The following is a 15,993-nucleotide window of genomic DNA, read 5'->3' as shown; positions in this document are numbered from 1 at the left end:
ACAGTTTAAACAGAACCAGAGCAGCAACAGAGACGGAGAGCAATTTATCTGCACACAGACTTTGTCACCTCACCTCATAAAATCCCTCAAAGGTGTTCTGTCATCAAATTGCTGTCAGTGACACCATTAATGTTTTCCGTCGATTGCCACCTGGAGAGTGTTGGAAGAAAGTGTGCTGAAGCTTCGTGTGGTTCTGATGTGTGCGTTTGTGCTGGCAAAAAACACTGACCTTGTCAGGACCAGTCGTCCCCATGGAGACCAAAAACCTGGTTCTGATGAGGCAGAACGTCATTTTTGAGGAAGTTTAAGTGTGTGTGTGCGTGTGTTCTTGAATGGGTATCTTTGTGAGGATCAGAAAACTTTAACACAGAGTGTATCGCAGACAACACGTTTTGCAATTTGCATATTCCCGTAATTACGTGGCGGTTTGTGTCATCAGAAAAATGCCACCAGTTTCTGAAAGCTGAGGAGTTTCACGTCACATCAGACATGATGTGGGTATTACGGTAATTTCACTTGCGCTCTTCCAGAAAACACCTGTACATAGTTTCCAATTTTTGGCCTGTTTTTGACAAGCAAATATTATTTAAAATATGTTTTACACTGTTCATATTTCAAACAGTCCAAATCTGGTGTTCATATACAACGACAGTGTTGTTTTCTTTATAAATACACTGTGGTTGTTGTTTTTCTTCATTTGAAATTGTTAATGCACCATTTTAACATTCAGTAAAGTGTAAATAACGGCCAGATATTAGAAGTTATGCTGGATTAATGGGCAAAAGCACTTAGTTACACCTTTTCTGGCCCTTTTATGGTTAAAATAAGCCAATGTCCAGACGACCATTTTGAGGCTTAGGTGTTAAAGGGTTAAGACGTGGTTTTAGGGTTGAGGTTAGAATTGGGTTTCTGTTAGGGTTAGGTTAAAGAATGAAAAACCAACGTGCCTGTGTGTGTGTTTTAGTCTATGGTTGTGTGAAAAGTGTATGTATACAGTATCATATGCTGATGAGCCGTTGTCTTCTCTGTGTGAATCCCTGTTTTGAAAACACACGCAGACACACACACACAGCTGAGAACAGCACCCTCCATGAATTCCAAATTATACTGACATAATCACCTCACACCTCTTCACCCGTCTCCTCTCACTGCAGATTCTCCATTCAGCCGTCCACGGCGCTGAGCGCTTGGTTAACGAACGACACGGTAGCTAAGTCTGTGGACTGTGTGCAGTCAACACAAGAGCGATCAAGTCTCACTATGATCACACTTATGTATATTAGATTGCTGTATATAACTGTAAATATATATTATATTAAAAAAAAATCTATTTTTACCCATTCAGTATTAAAGATTTGTGCTATGTCTCATCAAATGATGTTAAAGTTTTAATGAAGTCATGTCTCGATTAGTTCATGTTGTCTCTTTATGTTTAGTTAAAGTCACTCATGTCCAGTCTTGTCATGCACTTCCTGTTTTATTTTGTTCTCATCTTTTCCCACTGTTTTCAGATCCTGACTTCCTCCCTTTGTGTGATTTTTCCCTCCATTGAGATTTCATTGGTTTCACCTGTGTCCCCCTACCTCATATATAAATAGTCTCACTCAGATCTGACCCCGCCACCCGACACTAGTGTTTCCTGTCTCACACCAATGACTCAAATGAACCCCTAATTAATTTTGGCCTCAGTAAAAACTCCCACCACTTAACAATCTGAGAAAAGAAACTCCCTTTTTCACAGTAACACTGGACTGAATGTTAGAAAAAAAAGGTTAGAAAATTGACAGTAAAGGCCAACTAATGATGTTGAGCTGCAAGAGGCAAGGAAGCCAGGTTTCTTAGCAACCGTTTCTCATCTGTGTCGACAATGGCACCAGCTGGAATAAACAGATTTTTGGCGAGTGTGTGTTTGTTTGTTTGTGTGAATGTTTTGTAAACAGATACTGTTATGTGTTTGAAGGTTGACGCGGCGCAAATCTTAGAGTGTTATTTCCTTTTTAAATCAATTACAGATCGTTATTGAGTCGCATTTTTGCAGGTACACTGTGTCGCAAGACCACAATTCTCACAACACGTCCAACATGCACACACAGGCTGACAACACAAACACGATAGACATAGAACACAAGTTTGTACATCTTTCGCTCAACATGGAAGGCTTTAAACTATGAATTTAAAATTGTTTTAAGACAAGTTCTATCTCTTTCGTTACTTAAACCGCTTACATCTTAAAGCAGTATGTGATCTGGAAACACGTCACACAAGTTTTAAGGATCACTGTGTAACATTAAAATGGGTTTATAAGCAGGAATTGACTGTACTACACATATGTTTGTTTGAAAAGGTAAATAATAATAACAATGGTAATAATAATTGTTATTATTTTATGTATGTAGATCAAATGGAATACAGAATTCCCCCCACCCATTCCTAAAAAAATGTGTCAAAACATTTGGTTTTTATTGCTGTTGTAGCCATTTTCTATGAACATAATTTATCATTTAGTTATGTGAGAGCTATTTTCTACATTATATTCTGTGGTGCAAATATGATGTAGAAAAAGGAATATTGGCAGAGACTGATAAAAAATAATAATAATAATTGATTTTGATTGGCTACAAGATTAAGATAAAAGAGTAAGCACCAGCAAAACCCTGTATTCATTTAGTTTTCTATAGAAAGGTTCCATACTTTTGTATTGTGTTTATGTCACAATTCAGAATTTTGGATACAGGACTTTTGCTTTCTGACGTTTTCACAATAGCTTTAGAATAAATATTTTATATAGTATGACGTGGCCTATGTCTCCACAGTAGCCTGAAGAGACAAACCAGACAGAGTGTCACAACACAACAGAAAATGAACTTGGATTAAAAAAAGAAGCATTTGCTGAAAAGAAGACGTCACTGTTTAGTCTCTCATATGCTGAATAAACACACCAGAACTTGCCAGATCTGCCGAAGGTGGCGTTAATGAGTCAAGGGTGTTTAGTGTGTTTGTTCTGTTATGTGCTACAGCTACTGTTGAATTAATTTTTCTCAGGTACATGAATCTGGCAGAGCAGGTATACATGAGCCTTTGCATCTGTGCGCATTACTGAAAAATTTTATGGTTTAAATTATGGAACATAGAGATGTCAGATGTCTGGGTGCATGCTCTATGTTCATGCACATGCATCTGAATGAATGAATGTTTCTTCCAACACAACATAGGCAGGTTCACTGCGCCCTCTTCAGTTGAGAGGTATTACTAGATATCACTTGTGATTCCTCATGTCACAAAACAAAGGGAAAGGTTTATTTCACTAAGTCTGAATCCTCAGTCATACTCACTGCCAAATTTGTATTCATAAAAAAGACATAATCAGCAATTAATATTCTTAATTTGCTTTGCAAGAGCTGAAAAGAGGAATAAGTAACCTTTTCAAAGTACTGCTGGGATGGATTATTAAAACGGTAATGAATTTGATCCATATTCATTGCTTGATTGATGACGTATTTTCTGTGTAAATGAATGTGACATCTCCAGGTACATGTCTGCGCTTCACCTCTGCTCACTAAACTGAAGATCTTTGGTGACATCTAGTGCCTGGAACTAGTACTACATATTGATATGACGCTCTTATTGATGTCCTACGACCAAAAAACACAGGTATGATACTTTAAAAGATAATAAAATTATAGTTTATTCAATATGAATCTAAAATCTGAGTGCAGTACAAATGTTTCAACCATTTGGAACCATAAATGTTTAAGTGTCTGTATTGGGATGTATAGTGCACTGTATTTCAAAGAAAATGCCCCTTTCAGACAAAACTTAATAATCGTCACCAAAAAAACAAGACCTCAAGAATAACAATGACCCAGCAGTTACAAAACGCCTTCCCTGGGAAAATTAATGACTTTTCACTAATATACAAGTACATAGTGAACAAATATGAGGTGTGTTTTTATTTGAAAGAGGTTTTTCTAGCTGTGGATCAAACGAGAATTCAATTCGGTAAGTTTTGATTGTAGCTATAAACTTCAGCACCATGGTCAGTTCCAGTTCAGCACCAAAGTCAGTTCAGCCGAAAAGGGTCAGTCCAAGGTCAGAACCATGAAGCATGACGGGACACAAGAGCTACTGATGCTGTTTATGAACCTAATAGATTATACTCTATAAAACTAAATGTTATTTATACCGTAAATGTGAATTATATTTGTTATTTCTCAGTCCATTTTGTACATTTATCAGATCAGATGTAAAATACATGTAACTACCTGTTCAATCTCTGTGTGCTTTGTTAAGATAAACACACAAAATGTTGTGACAATTTGAGAAATGGTTCAAAACGACTGTGCAAAACAGAAAAGCAAAAAGAGAGCACATTTAAAGACTCTTTGCATTACTGGCTCCTCAGTTCTGGAACATCCTTCCACAGACTCATTAGCTGAATTGCTCTTTTTACTATATGTGTGTCTATTCTTGCATCTTTTACTACTGCATGTGTGAAGTATAGACTAAGTATATCCTAAGTATAGCTTAAGTGTTCCTCAGCTGTCAGAACATTAAATAACACTTAGGATATTAGACTACACACTAACTGATTTAACTTATTGACTGCATAGACTTCTTAATATATTTCTATAATTATTTATTCTGGCTTAGTTGTGTGTATCTGTTATGATGACTTTTATTCTGCATCTTATCCCCTGAATTTTAATACTTTGTTTTTTAACCATGTCTTTATGTCTGAGCACTGTTGCCACTGTTTATGTCACTGTTTTCTGTCAATGTCATTAATGTTTTCTATGTGTGTGTAAGCAGCCGACTCTCTTTTTACCTGCAAGCAAATCTACCCTCGGGTACAATAAACGTTACCATACCTTTAGTTTGTGGGTCTACCTGTGGGTTTGTTTATGTATGTGTGTACATCTGTTTTTATGTCTTACTTGCATCTTTTCTAACCCCAGTGTTGCGTATTTAATGTTAACTTGTGCTTATTTGCTTTACCAGCATTCAATAAATCAAATTATTTTTGTTGTTATAAAAAATATTCACAATGATTCAGATGGACAGTTATGAAACACTAACACACAAACAATACTGTGGGTTGTTGCTGCCATTTTAATGCATTCTTGCCAGATAATTGTCTAATCCAGCCCAGAAACTAATAGAATATGTCAAATAACTGTGATAAATATTCAGGTCCGTTGGTACAAAAACGCACATTTATTGCGTTTATATCCAGAGGTGGAAAAGGAATGAAAATACATTTACTCAAGTTACTGTATTGAATACTTTTTTTTGTGTATTTTGTATTTTTTAAGTACAATTTAAAATCAGGATTTTGTATTTTACTTGAGTACGTATTGACTCAAGTATTGTACTTAGTTTATAAATCCTATCCGTTACTGAGTAAAAATAAAAATTCAGCACAATGAAGACCTACAGGGGGAAAATATAGACTAGAACCAGAAGAATGATGATGTGATTAGCACCAGAACTGGCGCGTGAACATAGAGGGCGCGCGCCAAAAGTGACGTAATATCCTGTGTCGCAACGGGCCATATAGTTTTGGATTACTGACCCCTTGTCATATTTATACTCCCCTCACACCCCACGCAGAGTAACTAAGTAACTTTTACTTAAAGGTGCCATACGTAAGAATGTGGCCAAAAACGGTTACTACATTCAAATTCAAAATACTGCGGTCTTTTAGGGTTCGTTTTCGTCAGAAAACGAACCCGTGGTTGCTCGGCAGCAGAGACTCTACTGACTGCAATGATTGGTAGACGGCGGTAGGTGGCGCCACATGCCAAAACATGATTTGCAGTCTCCAAAATATATTTTTAAATGCAAATATTTTGGCTGTACTGTTGTTGATGGTGAGTTCAGTTTGTTATATGAACATTATTCCTGAGTCTCTGTGACATATTAGGAGGATTTTATGGCCAGTTGCTTTAGATTTATTACATAACGCACCTTTAAAGTACATTTCAAATGAACTACTTTTTACTTCTATTTGAGTAATATTTCATCAAAGTATTGGCACTTTACTTTAGTTAGTTTAGTTTACTTTTTCCACCTCTGTCAATATCTAAAATAGTTGTTTGAAAATCATTCAGATGTGAACTCCTGCTCCTGCTTGTGCGTAGATCAAGCGTTTGCTACACCTGCAGAAAAAAAAAAAACAACACGACTTCCGGTCGTCTATTGACAAAATAAGATCCTGTTTTTTAATGTTTGTCACAAAACAGTGGAATGCAGACTAAAACAGCCGAGATACACTGACGCTATTCACATGTGTGAGTCAGTGTATGAGTGGGTGCGTGTCTTTTGTTCAGGATAGATAGACGTGTGTTTTTGTGTTTTTAAAGGGTTGAGGCTGCTTTTCTTCTCCGTGTTTCCGGCTGTCGCTGATTGGAAGCAGCTGCTTCATTTAAAACACGGCTGCGCATCACTGTGGGGAGGAGGAGGAGGAGGAGGAGGAGGGAGCCGTCACTGGGAAACTCACTCGCAGCAGCGCCGGGGATACATTTGAGAAGCTGCTTCCGAGGAAACGCGTCTAAACCAAACACTTGTCTTTGTGTCTCTGGAGAATTTACGCAGCGGTTTTTTTTTTTTCTTTTTTACGCGAGCGAGGCTCCAAAAAACACATGCCACATGAAGCTGCTCTCGTCCTTGTTGTTGAAAGCGACTTAGTTTTTTGGAGTTTTGTATGATTTCTTGACACTTCCCGCGCTACACAGGTGTATGTGAGGCCAAAGCTGGACTGTTGGCAGTAGTTTATCGAGTCTCCACCAGGTGCGTAAAACCCCTCTGGTGATTTGGACTACGGGGTAGGTGTCGTTAGTGGACCAGGCTGCTGATGCACACATGAGTGAGCAGGCGAATACGTGACTGTGTGTGTGTGTGGTTTCACCGGGGAAATCTTTGCACTTCAATGACTTGGCTTTGTAGGATCGCACCAACAACACCGTAAGAACACCACCATCATCACCACCTTCCGCTGTGCAGAGAGAGAGAGAGAGAGAGGACTATGTTGCTGAAGGAGTACCGCATATGCATGCCCCTCACTGTGGATGAGGTAGGTGAACTTTTAAAAAAAAAATCTGCTCCGTCTCCTGTTTGTTGTTGTTTTTGTTTTTGTTGTTGTTGCTGCTGCTGCTGCTGCCGTAAATCCGCGACTTAACGCGCACGGACAGGTTTGCTTCTATGCTGCTTGAAAGTTGACAGTGATGCGCTCGTTCGTTTCTGCACCAAAAAAAGAGGACAAGGTGAACTCCTTCAGTCGTGGTGCGTTCAGGGAACAACCGCGCGGTGGAGCTGCTGCTGCTGCAGCCTCCTCGTGCTCTGCTGTGGTACGTGCCCAACGTTGGACAGATTGTACAGAAGCATCGAAACGAAACGTGCGATTATTATTTGTACTGGAGGTGGTGAAGGACAAATCGTGCGAGTGGTTTGGAGGACGTGTGAAAATGCACGCACGCTCCATCACTTCATCACCGTCATCGACAATGCATTGTTCTGGTATAATAATTATTATTATAATAATAATAATAATAATAATAATAATAATAATAATAACAACAATTTTAGTTCTGTGTAGTTTCTTCCAATACACCCAAGGCTGCGTTTAGAGTTTTAAAAACACAAATCAAACAAAGAACAGAACAAACTATAGGACAGAAAAATGATGTTAGTGCTTGGGATAATTAATCAAAAGGTGGATTTTTATTAAGGACATCTTTCGGGAGAGAGTTCCAGACCATGAGAACTGCCATACTAAAGAACTGACTGTCACCACTCTGTAGATGGAGAGCATATTATGTGGTTCTGTGCACCGCAGGTTCCAGGATGCAGGGATGGAGGAGGTCAGACAAGAAAAGTGGGTGTGTGTTGCCAGGAGATGGAGGGGATTTGAATTTGAGGAGTAGGATTTTGTATGTGTTGTGGAACTTGAATGGAAGTCAGAGGGGATGTGGAACATGGAAGTTTTTGCAACTATATATTCGTCACCTGCTACCTGTTCGGAGATCCACAGGTGTCCACGCTCACGTGCAGCGCTTTTATTGTGTAATTTCCTCTGAATGATAACATCATTTACACAATGTCTTATTGAAGAAGATCTGAAAGTAGCTATTGAGACACATGCACATACACATGCACAATATTATCGGCACAATGTCGGTATTGGCAAATATCGGTTTTAAAATGTATTCTCTGATATCAGCAAACACAACAGAATCAACAATAATAGTCTAGAGTCTGCTGCATCCTTCACTTCTCTGCTTGCACCCTCTACAACTATTGTTTATTTTACTTTTATTTATTTTGCTCAATGAAGAAAATTGATATATCTACATCTGCTGCAATATGAGCAGGCAAAATATTATATGTTAATTTCACTACACTACCTGACCTGTGCCATATAGGATATCGGCAATTGATATATAACTGATGTTAACTGATATTCTGAATCAAGTGAGAAGTTGGCTCATTTTCCCACAGACTTCCATTTGAACAGTGTTCTTTTTCACAACCAGCATAGTCGCCCCCTGGTGGCTAACTTCTGTTTCAATCCTACTTCCAGGGCTTCACTTTTCAAACCAGAAGATCCAACAACATACATAATGTTAATGTATATTATTATGGACAGAGGACGCCCATGTACATTTCAGCAAGAACGTTGTGATTTACATTCATTTGGGTCAGGATGATTATGACATTTCCATATTGTTCCGTGCTTAGATCTCTATATTCAATAGTAGTATAACTGGGTTATCAAAGGAATTGAAGCTGGGGCTGTTATTTACTTGCCCTCCTGCTGTCAGTGTTGATGGTGTTCATTTCCGTGTTACCAGAACCTAACGACAACATGCTCCATTTAAAGTGTTTTACGGAGTTCCACTCTCAGAAAGGTTTTTACACATCATTTAACCCAGGTTGTTATGCGACTTAAACGGTGCACTTCTGTCACCATAGTAGTGCATGGTTACCATGATTATCACTTGTCAGTCGTGCCGTCTGAACATAAAGCACTTAACTGTGGTCAAAAACTATGATGTTGTTCTTATTTGGACAGGATCTGAGCAGCCTCTCCTAATGGTCCTCACGCTGTGTGACAGTGCTGCTCTGGACCCTGAAGTGGTCTCTCTGTGAGTTTGGTGTTTGTTATTACCAGGATGCAGCTTTATCACCTCCTGTCCTGAGACTGATTGGCTCCTCTGCTTTGCTTCGCTCTAGTGGTGATGGAAGTCTCTGTTATTCCACAGCTGGCCGGCTACAGGCTATTACATCTGCCGCTGTAATAATAATAACCCATTGATGTGTTACTGATTTGACAAATGAACATTTGTAATCAATTAAATTCTGCTGCAACTACTTACTCCACACAAAGACACATACATAATCCAAGGTCTGTGCATCTATGTTTGTGTGCGTGTGACAGATGATCTCATACGTGTTCAGATTTATTCCCACTCGACTTTAATGGATTCACTTCTTTCAAAAAACGCTTATGGCGTCGGGTAGAAAATAATTTTTCTACGGAATTTCTTGTATCAATTCACCAAACCAGTTAAATAAACACTTAGTTTTATTCAGCGTTTTGGCTGCAGATTACATAAACACGCGGCAATGTCACATTCAAACATTCACACACAGGCATTCACACAATGCTTGTTCTATACATAGTACTTCACACACTCGCACACCGAGGATGCATCACCAGGGGCAACTGGGGTTCAGTGTTTTGCTCAGAGTGACTGGAGGGGAGTGGATGACCTGCTCTATCCATTGATATGGATTAATCATGGACGTTGGATTCATCATGGGGAGTAATTCCTTTAGTGTTCAGTTCATATTATATTATATACATATACACTACTTACACAACTGGAGCCATCAATGAGAATGTGCTTGCATTGCAGCATGAGTGCAATAAGCTTCTTCATATACGTGTGAGTGAATTAATGAAGTGCACAATTTTTTTTTATGTCTTCAAGTGGCTTCTTTCATGTTATGGACTGAGGGCAGTATAGGTTAAGTACATTTTATGTACTCGGCATTTTAATGTAAAATATCTCTTCAATTCTTCTTCTTTCTTTAGAAAAGGCAGTAAATATTGAATGCACGTGCACATTAGGCATGGAAATCGCAGGGAAGTCACTAACGTTTACATTCACAGTTTAATCGAGCTAAGGCCGTAGTCTGACTAAGACCAACAATTGGACTACTTGCCAAGTCCGACTGTACATGTGGAGGAGAAAATCGAATTATTGGTTGTATACATCTGACTCCAACCCCTTTTGAAAAAAATATATGTGTGTGTGTGTGTGTGTGTGTGTATATATATATGTATATATGTGTGTGTATATGTATATATATCTGTGTATATGTGTATATATACATACGCACACATGTAAATATGTGTTTATATATGCATATATATGCATGTTTATATATACATGTGTGTGTGTATATATATATATATATATATATATATATATATATATATATATATATATATATATATATATATATATATATATATATATATATATATATATATATATATATATATATATATATATATGTGTGTGTATATATATATATATGTGTGTGTATATATATATATGTGTGTGTATATATATATATATGTGTGTGTATATATATATATATATGTGTGTGTATATATATATATATATGTGTGTGTATATATATATATATGTGTGTGTATATATATATATATGTGTGTGTGTATATATATATGTGTGTGTGTGTGTATATATATATCTATATATATATAGATATATATATATAGATATATATATATATATATATATCTATATATATATACACATATATATAAAAAACCATAAACAGACTGAGTGATTCAACGCTAATCAATATGTAGCAAGACGATGATGCACTATAACAATCCATCACAGTAGCTTCCATTCGCTCGCTACGCTCCAATGCAACTGATACATCCCTCCCCCTCTGATCTGCTCGATTTTCAAAGCTGTTCTTATTTGCAAATGGAGTCGTGGCAGTCATTGGACGTGATTCTGCCAACAACCATTTCCTGTCGTACACTGCAGTTGCGAAGGAACAATTATGTAATTTTTATTTGTTCGATGGTAATGCAACCTGTTGACAAATGTTGACTAATTGCAGCAGCCCTGAACCAAATTTTGAACTAAAGCTTTAATCTCAGTTCATGTTCTTCTCGTTCTTGTAATAAGTTCCTCTGCAAGGAACCATTCATTTGTGATGCCAGGGAGTCAAAATGGCAGGGAAATCTGTTTAGAGTGCCATACTGTTGTTAATTGTATTTCATAAATCAAGATGAGAATTAAATGCAATATGATTGTGTCCAAACCCTAATTTACAATTACATTCTGTTATCCAGACATTCACGTTAATGTTAATAGTATTTGGGCAGATATCATTAAGCTTTTAAGAACTCTTCATGTTCTGCACTGGACTGAAATGTGGACACCTGTTTGGATTAATGAGACACCGGTCAGTCAGTGTAAGGTCAGTGTCTGGTTTTTTTTTTCTGTGTTCCTGCATACTGAGACGCCCCACGGTACATCCAGGCCCAGACCCAAGAATCCTGTTTACGTCCACATAGTTGAAGCTCTGTGCTCTGACTACAGAGAAGCCTGTTCCTTCGCTGTTCCCCAAGGAGCTCGTCGTGCAGCCAGACGGTGACCGAGCTGCACTCACACACACACACACACACACACACACACACACACACACACACACACACACACACACACACACACACACACACACACACACACACACACACACACACACACACACACACACACACACACAGGGCAGATAGAGACAAACATGTTCACTCAGATTATCTGCCAGGGAGTTAAAGAACGAGAGAGAGCATGTCTTTTCAGGTGACTCTTACAAAGTCAGCACAATGCGACGATAGCAACTAGAATTGTTTTCCACATATATCTGAATGCAGTATGGCTGATACAGACATATGGGTCAAATTTTAAAATACAGAGGATGTTATTTTTGTTAAGGGAATGAGAACACTTACACTGTCTGGAAGGGCAGACACGGAGATTATGGTGAATATTAACAATTCAGTAACCTATGTATTTGTACAACAAGCTCCATTTAACTTTCCCCACTTTTGTTTCTCGTCAGTAGTTCTTTTGGACAGTGTGACCTCATTACACTAACTCATTACACTAAGATCATTTCTATCTGGCAATACGGTCTCCAAATGAAAACACAGTAATAGCCTGAAAAATCTCAACTTTATATATACAGTACTCGAGCTGAAACTAACGCCTATTTTCATAATTAAAAGAAAAATGTTAAAAAGGTCGATTGCTGTTTTCCACACCTCGAAATGTTGATGTTCCGAGATGTTTTTTTGTCAAAAAGAGCAAAGAAAAAGCAGAAAATATTCAAATTTAAGAAGCTGAATATATATATATATATATATACATATACATATATATATATATATATACATATATATATATATATATATATATATACATATATATATACAATACATATATAAACAGTAATTGTTGCCTATACAACAGCCACTTGTGGATTTTAGTCATCAGACCTGGCATCAAATCCTCTGAATGTCTGGATCACGACAATCTAGCAGAACACATTTTAGCACTTGCTCATTGGCAAAGACATATATTTTATTTCACGCTTTTACTAAAATGTCTCAAATCTAGCAGACGGCAAGAAAAATGATATCTTCAGTATGTGTAGACACACCTCAGTAGATAAAATTTCACCCTGACTGTTTTTTAGATTACATCGAGCAGAGCTTTCAGTGGCTCAGCAAGTGCCAGGCAGCTTTTTCTGCAATTAATCACCCATTCACTGAATAAAGAACAGAGTTTCTCTTCTGCACCTGAGTAGCAGCTGCTAATATGTTTTAGAGTGTGGGCTCATGGAATAAGAGCCTTGGAGGATGAGAAAACTGTTTCCCATTATTTAAAAAACACAGAAAAATAACTTAATAATTTAAATCCTTATATTTGGGACTCTGTGTGAGAAAAGATGACTCACTCATGTTTTTGTGGTCCTCCTCAGTCTAAGTACAGGAGATAAAACACGCGATGTTGACTTCCGCGTTCATTGGGACATCACAATGCACTAAAGTCCTGGAATTGTTGTGTTGCGGAGCTCCGCTTTGTCCATAAAACTCGCAAGAGTGCTGTCGAGGGCAATGGTATGTGAAAACTGGAAGTCTGCAAAGTCCACGAAAAGTTCTATTCTTGGCTCCACAGTGCAGCACATAGTTCTACACAAACTTCCAGCCTCAAAAGATTTATCTGTCCAGTTACATGTTATATATGATGGCAATGTGCCTGCTAGAGCCTGCAAATTATCACTTTTTCTAATGCTAACTGCTGTTAGCTCCTAGTAGCCTCTGTGGCTAATTTCCTGTAGCTTAAAGGTGCCATATATAAGAATGTGGCCAAAAACGGTTACTACATTCAAATTCAAAATGAAAACTTTTAGGTTTTTTCTGACATAACTGGCAACCCGTGTTTTCTCTGCAGCTTGGCTTGGCTGTAGTGTTCAGCGAGTTCAGTAAGTTCCTGAGTCTCTGTGACATATTAGGAGGATTTTATGGCCAGTTGATTTAGATGTATTACATAATGCACCTTTAAGTTTTGTTTTGATTTTTTTTTAAGGTGGACCTTTAAAGAGATACTACTAAACCGAGCATTCTGAACAGGGCTGTTTTGGCAGGGTGATTGAACTGCTGTGGTGCTTCATCCTTAAGGTACAGACCTGTTCATTAGGACACCAGGGAACTAGTTTACCTTGGAGAAATAGGGTATAATATGGGACCTTTAACTTTCAGTCACATCTAATGTTACATCTACAGATTGCCATGGTATAAAGAGGACTGGAAGATTAGAAGTGCAAAAGTGATAAAAGTCAGACACATACTGTACGAACTGTCAGTGAAGGTGTTTCAGCTAAGAAGCTCCTCATACTGACCGGCATTAAGACATCACTTTGACAGACAGCAGCGTTTAAGCTCAAGGCAACATACTGTGTACTGTAGGTAGCTCCTGTTCTGTGCCCATGACAACCTCACAAGCAGCCCTCATCACTTCATCCTATCCTTCCCTTCTGTTTACGCATTCACATGGATGTATGCCAAGCTTTTCAAACACGGAGCTAAATGACCTCTGCAGTTTTCAAAGCTGAAAGGTAGCACACACCTTATTGATGGCAGGAGTCAGAGGAAAGGAAAGGGTCTTTATCGCCATTATGCGACCGAAATCGCACAACGAAATTGCGAGATCAGATGGAGGATGGGTGGTTTTGACCAGAGCTGCTGCAGCTGAGTGAGTCGCCGTAATGGACCAATCTGACCCAATGTGTCATACATGTTTTGAGCTTATTGAGCCAGTGTTAGTCTTTAATCTGTGAGTTATTTTCATTTCTTATGCTATTTCACACCATTTATCAGAAGTACTTTATGTAAGTTTAGTCATTCTCTAACAATTTGAACTGATATGGCAAAGCAAAATCATTAAAAATGCAACTTTACTACCATAATGAAAGCAAATGTACCTCGTCCTTACACACTGGCTTTGGTTCAAAGAAACAAACTAACAGATCTCACAGATATCAGAGTTGAAACAATTACTTGATTATTAACCAATCGCTAAATGAATTAACTATTTTGATAATTAATTAATCGGTTTGAAGCTTTTTTTCATTATTAAAACAAGATTTATGATTGTTTGAGCTCCTAAAATGTGAATATTTTCTGATTTCTTTGCTCCACATAACAAATAAATCATTAAAACTGAATAAAAAACAAAATGTTCTGACATTTTAATCGAGAAAATAATTGACCGATGAATCGATTATGAAAATAATCGTTAGCTGCAGTGCTAACAGATATTTTTAGGTGCGAGTTCATATGGGTACTGATTCGACACTGGCCAGCATCACTGGATCGGTAATCAGAAAGAAACAAAAATCCTAAATATGGCGTAAAAGTGTTAAAAAAACACAGACAACATGTGAAAGGTGAGATTTCGTGCACCACTGTCATGTGACAAAGATGTGAATGAGAACCTAAGAACTCTATCGGACTGATATCAGTGACAGTTAAGTAACGTAGCAGACCCAAGTGTACGATACATCTCTGATGAACTGCTGTGGAACTGTGTTGTATATTTTACACTCACACAAGTTGAATTAACTGTTTCAGTTTCACTGTTTAATCGTCTAAACTCGGCGTGAACGTTCAACAACAGACGATTCTGTGTTGGACTTTGGCGTCATAGTGAAGTTGTCGATGTCTGCCTGGTTATTTTTCCGCATGTCATTACTTGTATTGCTTTTATCCACGAGCCCGACGGCTCATAGGGCATCACCGGGAGTGAGTCCCTGCTGTGAGAATAATTGAAACCCTGCCTGGTGACATTCTCAAGGTTGCCCTCTCACACTTTATCTCAAGCTGCTTTCAGACATGAACTAGAGTGAACTCTCTCCAGAGATTCTCCAGAGATTGTGCAGAGGGGCTTGCATGTGTGAATGCTGATGTGTGCAGTCGCTACTTCAGAGATTCTCCTGAGATTCTCCGGCCAGCTCTCTGGTAAAATGACCGCGTAATGTTCAAAGTTAGCTCATACGAGAACACAAGAGGAGAAAGATTTTGCCCACATTGTCTCTATGGATGCAATGATTCATTGATTATTAATCAATTACTAAATGAATCTCCCAACTATTTAGTACACTCAACAAAAAATGTAAACACACAAAGAAAAACTTGTAGTTATTATGAGACAAAACAGAGTAACTATCCAAAAAATAACAGTACAACTTTAATATGCGAGCATTGGGATCCATTTCAAAACAATAGTCCTGGGGTAATGGCAGGAAGAACACAATGGGGGTTGATGATCCAAGTTCACAAACTTCAATAACGTGTGTGTCCACCATTAGCCTCACGCA

General features: G+C 38.0%; 1 protein-coding gene across 1 annotated transcript in view; it reads left to right on the top strand.

The window, feature by feature from the left end:
- Positions 1–7,024: 7,024 nt before the first annotated feature.
- Positions 7,025–15,993, top strand: part of LOC310932643 (cytoplasmic phosphatidylinositol transfer protein 1-like) — a gene marked incomplete at both ends in the record, with an annotated part of 42,260 nt that continues 33,291 nt past the window's right edge. The window contains one exon of the mRNA XM_083895973.1: positions 7,025–7,072. Coding sequence (XP_083752099.1) covers positions 7,025–7,072 — 48 coding nt within the window. The remainder of the gene's footprint in view (positions 7,073–15,993) is intronic.

The sequence above is a fragment of the Microchirus variegatus genome, assembly GCF_963457635.1.
Source record: "Microchirus variegatus genome assembly, chromosome: 10".
NCBI lineage: Eukaryota > Metazoa > Chordata > Actinopteri > Pleuronectiformes > Soleidae > Microchirus > Microchirus variegatus.
This window is presented reverse-complemented; position numbering and strand designations above follow the sequence as displayed.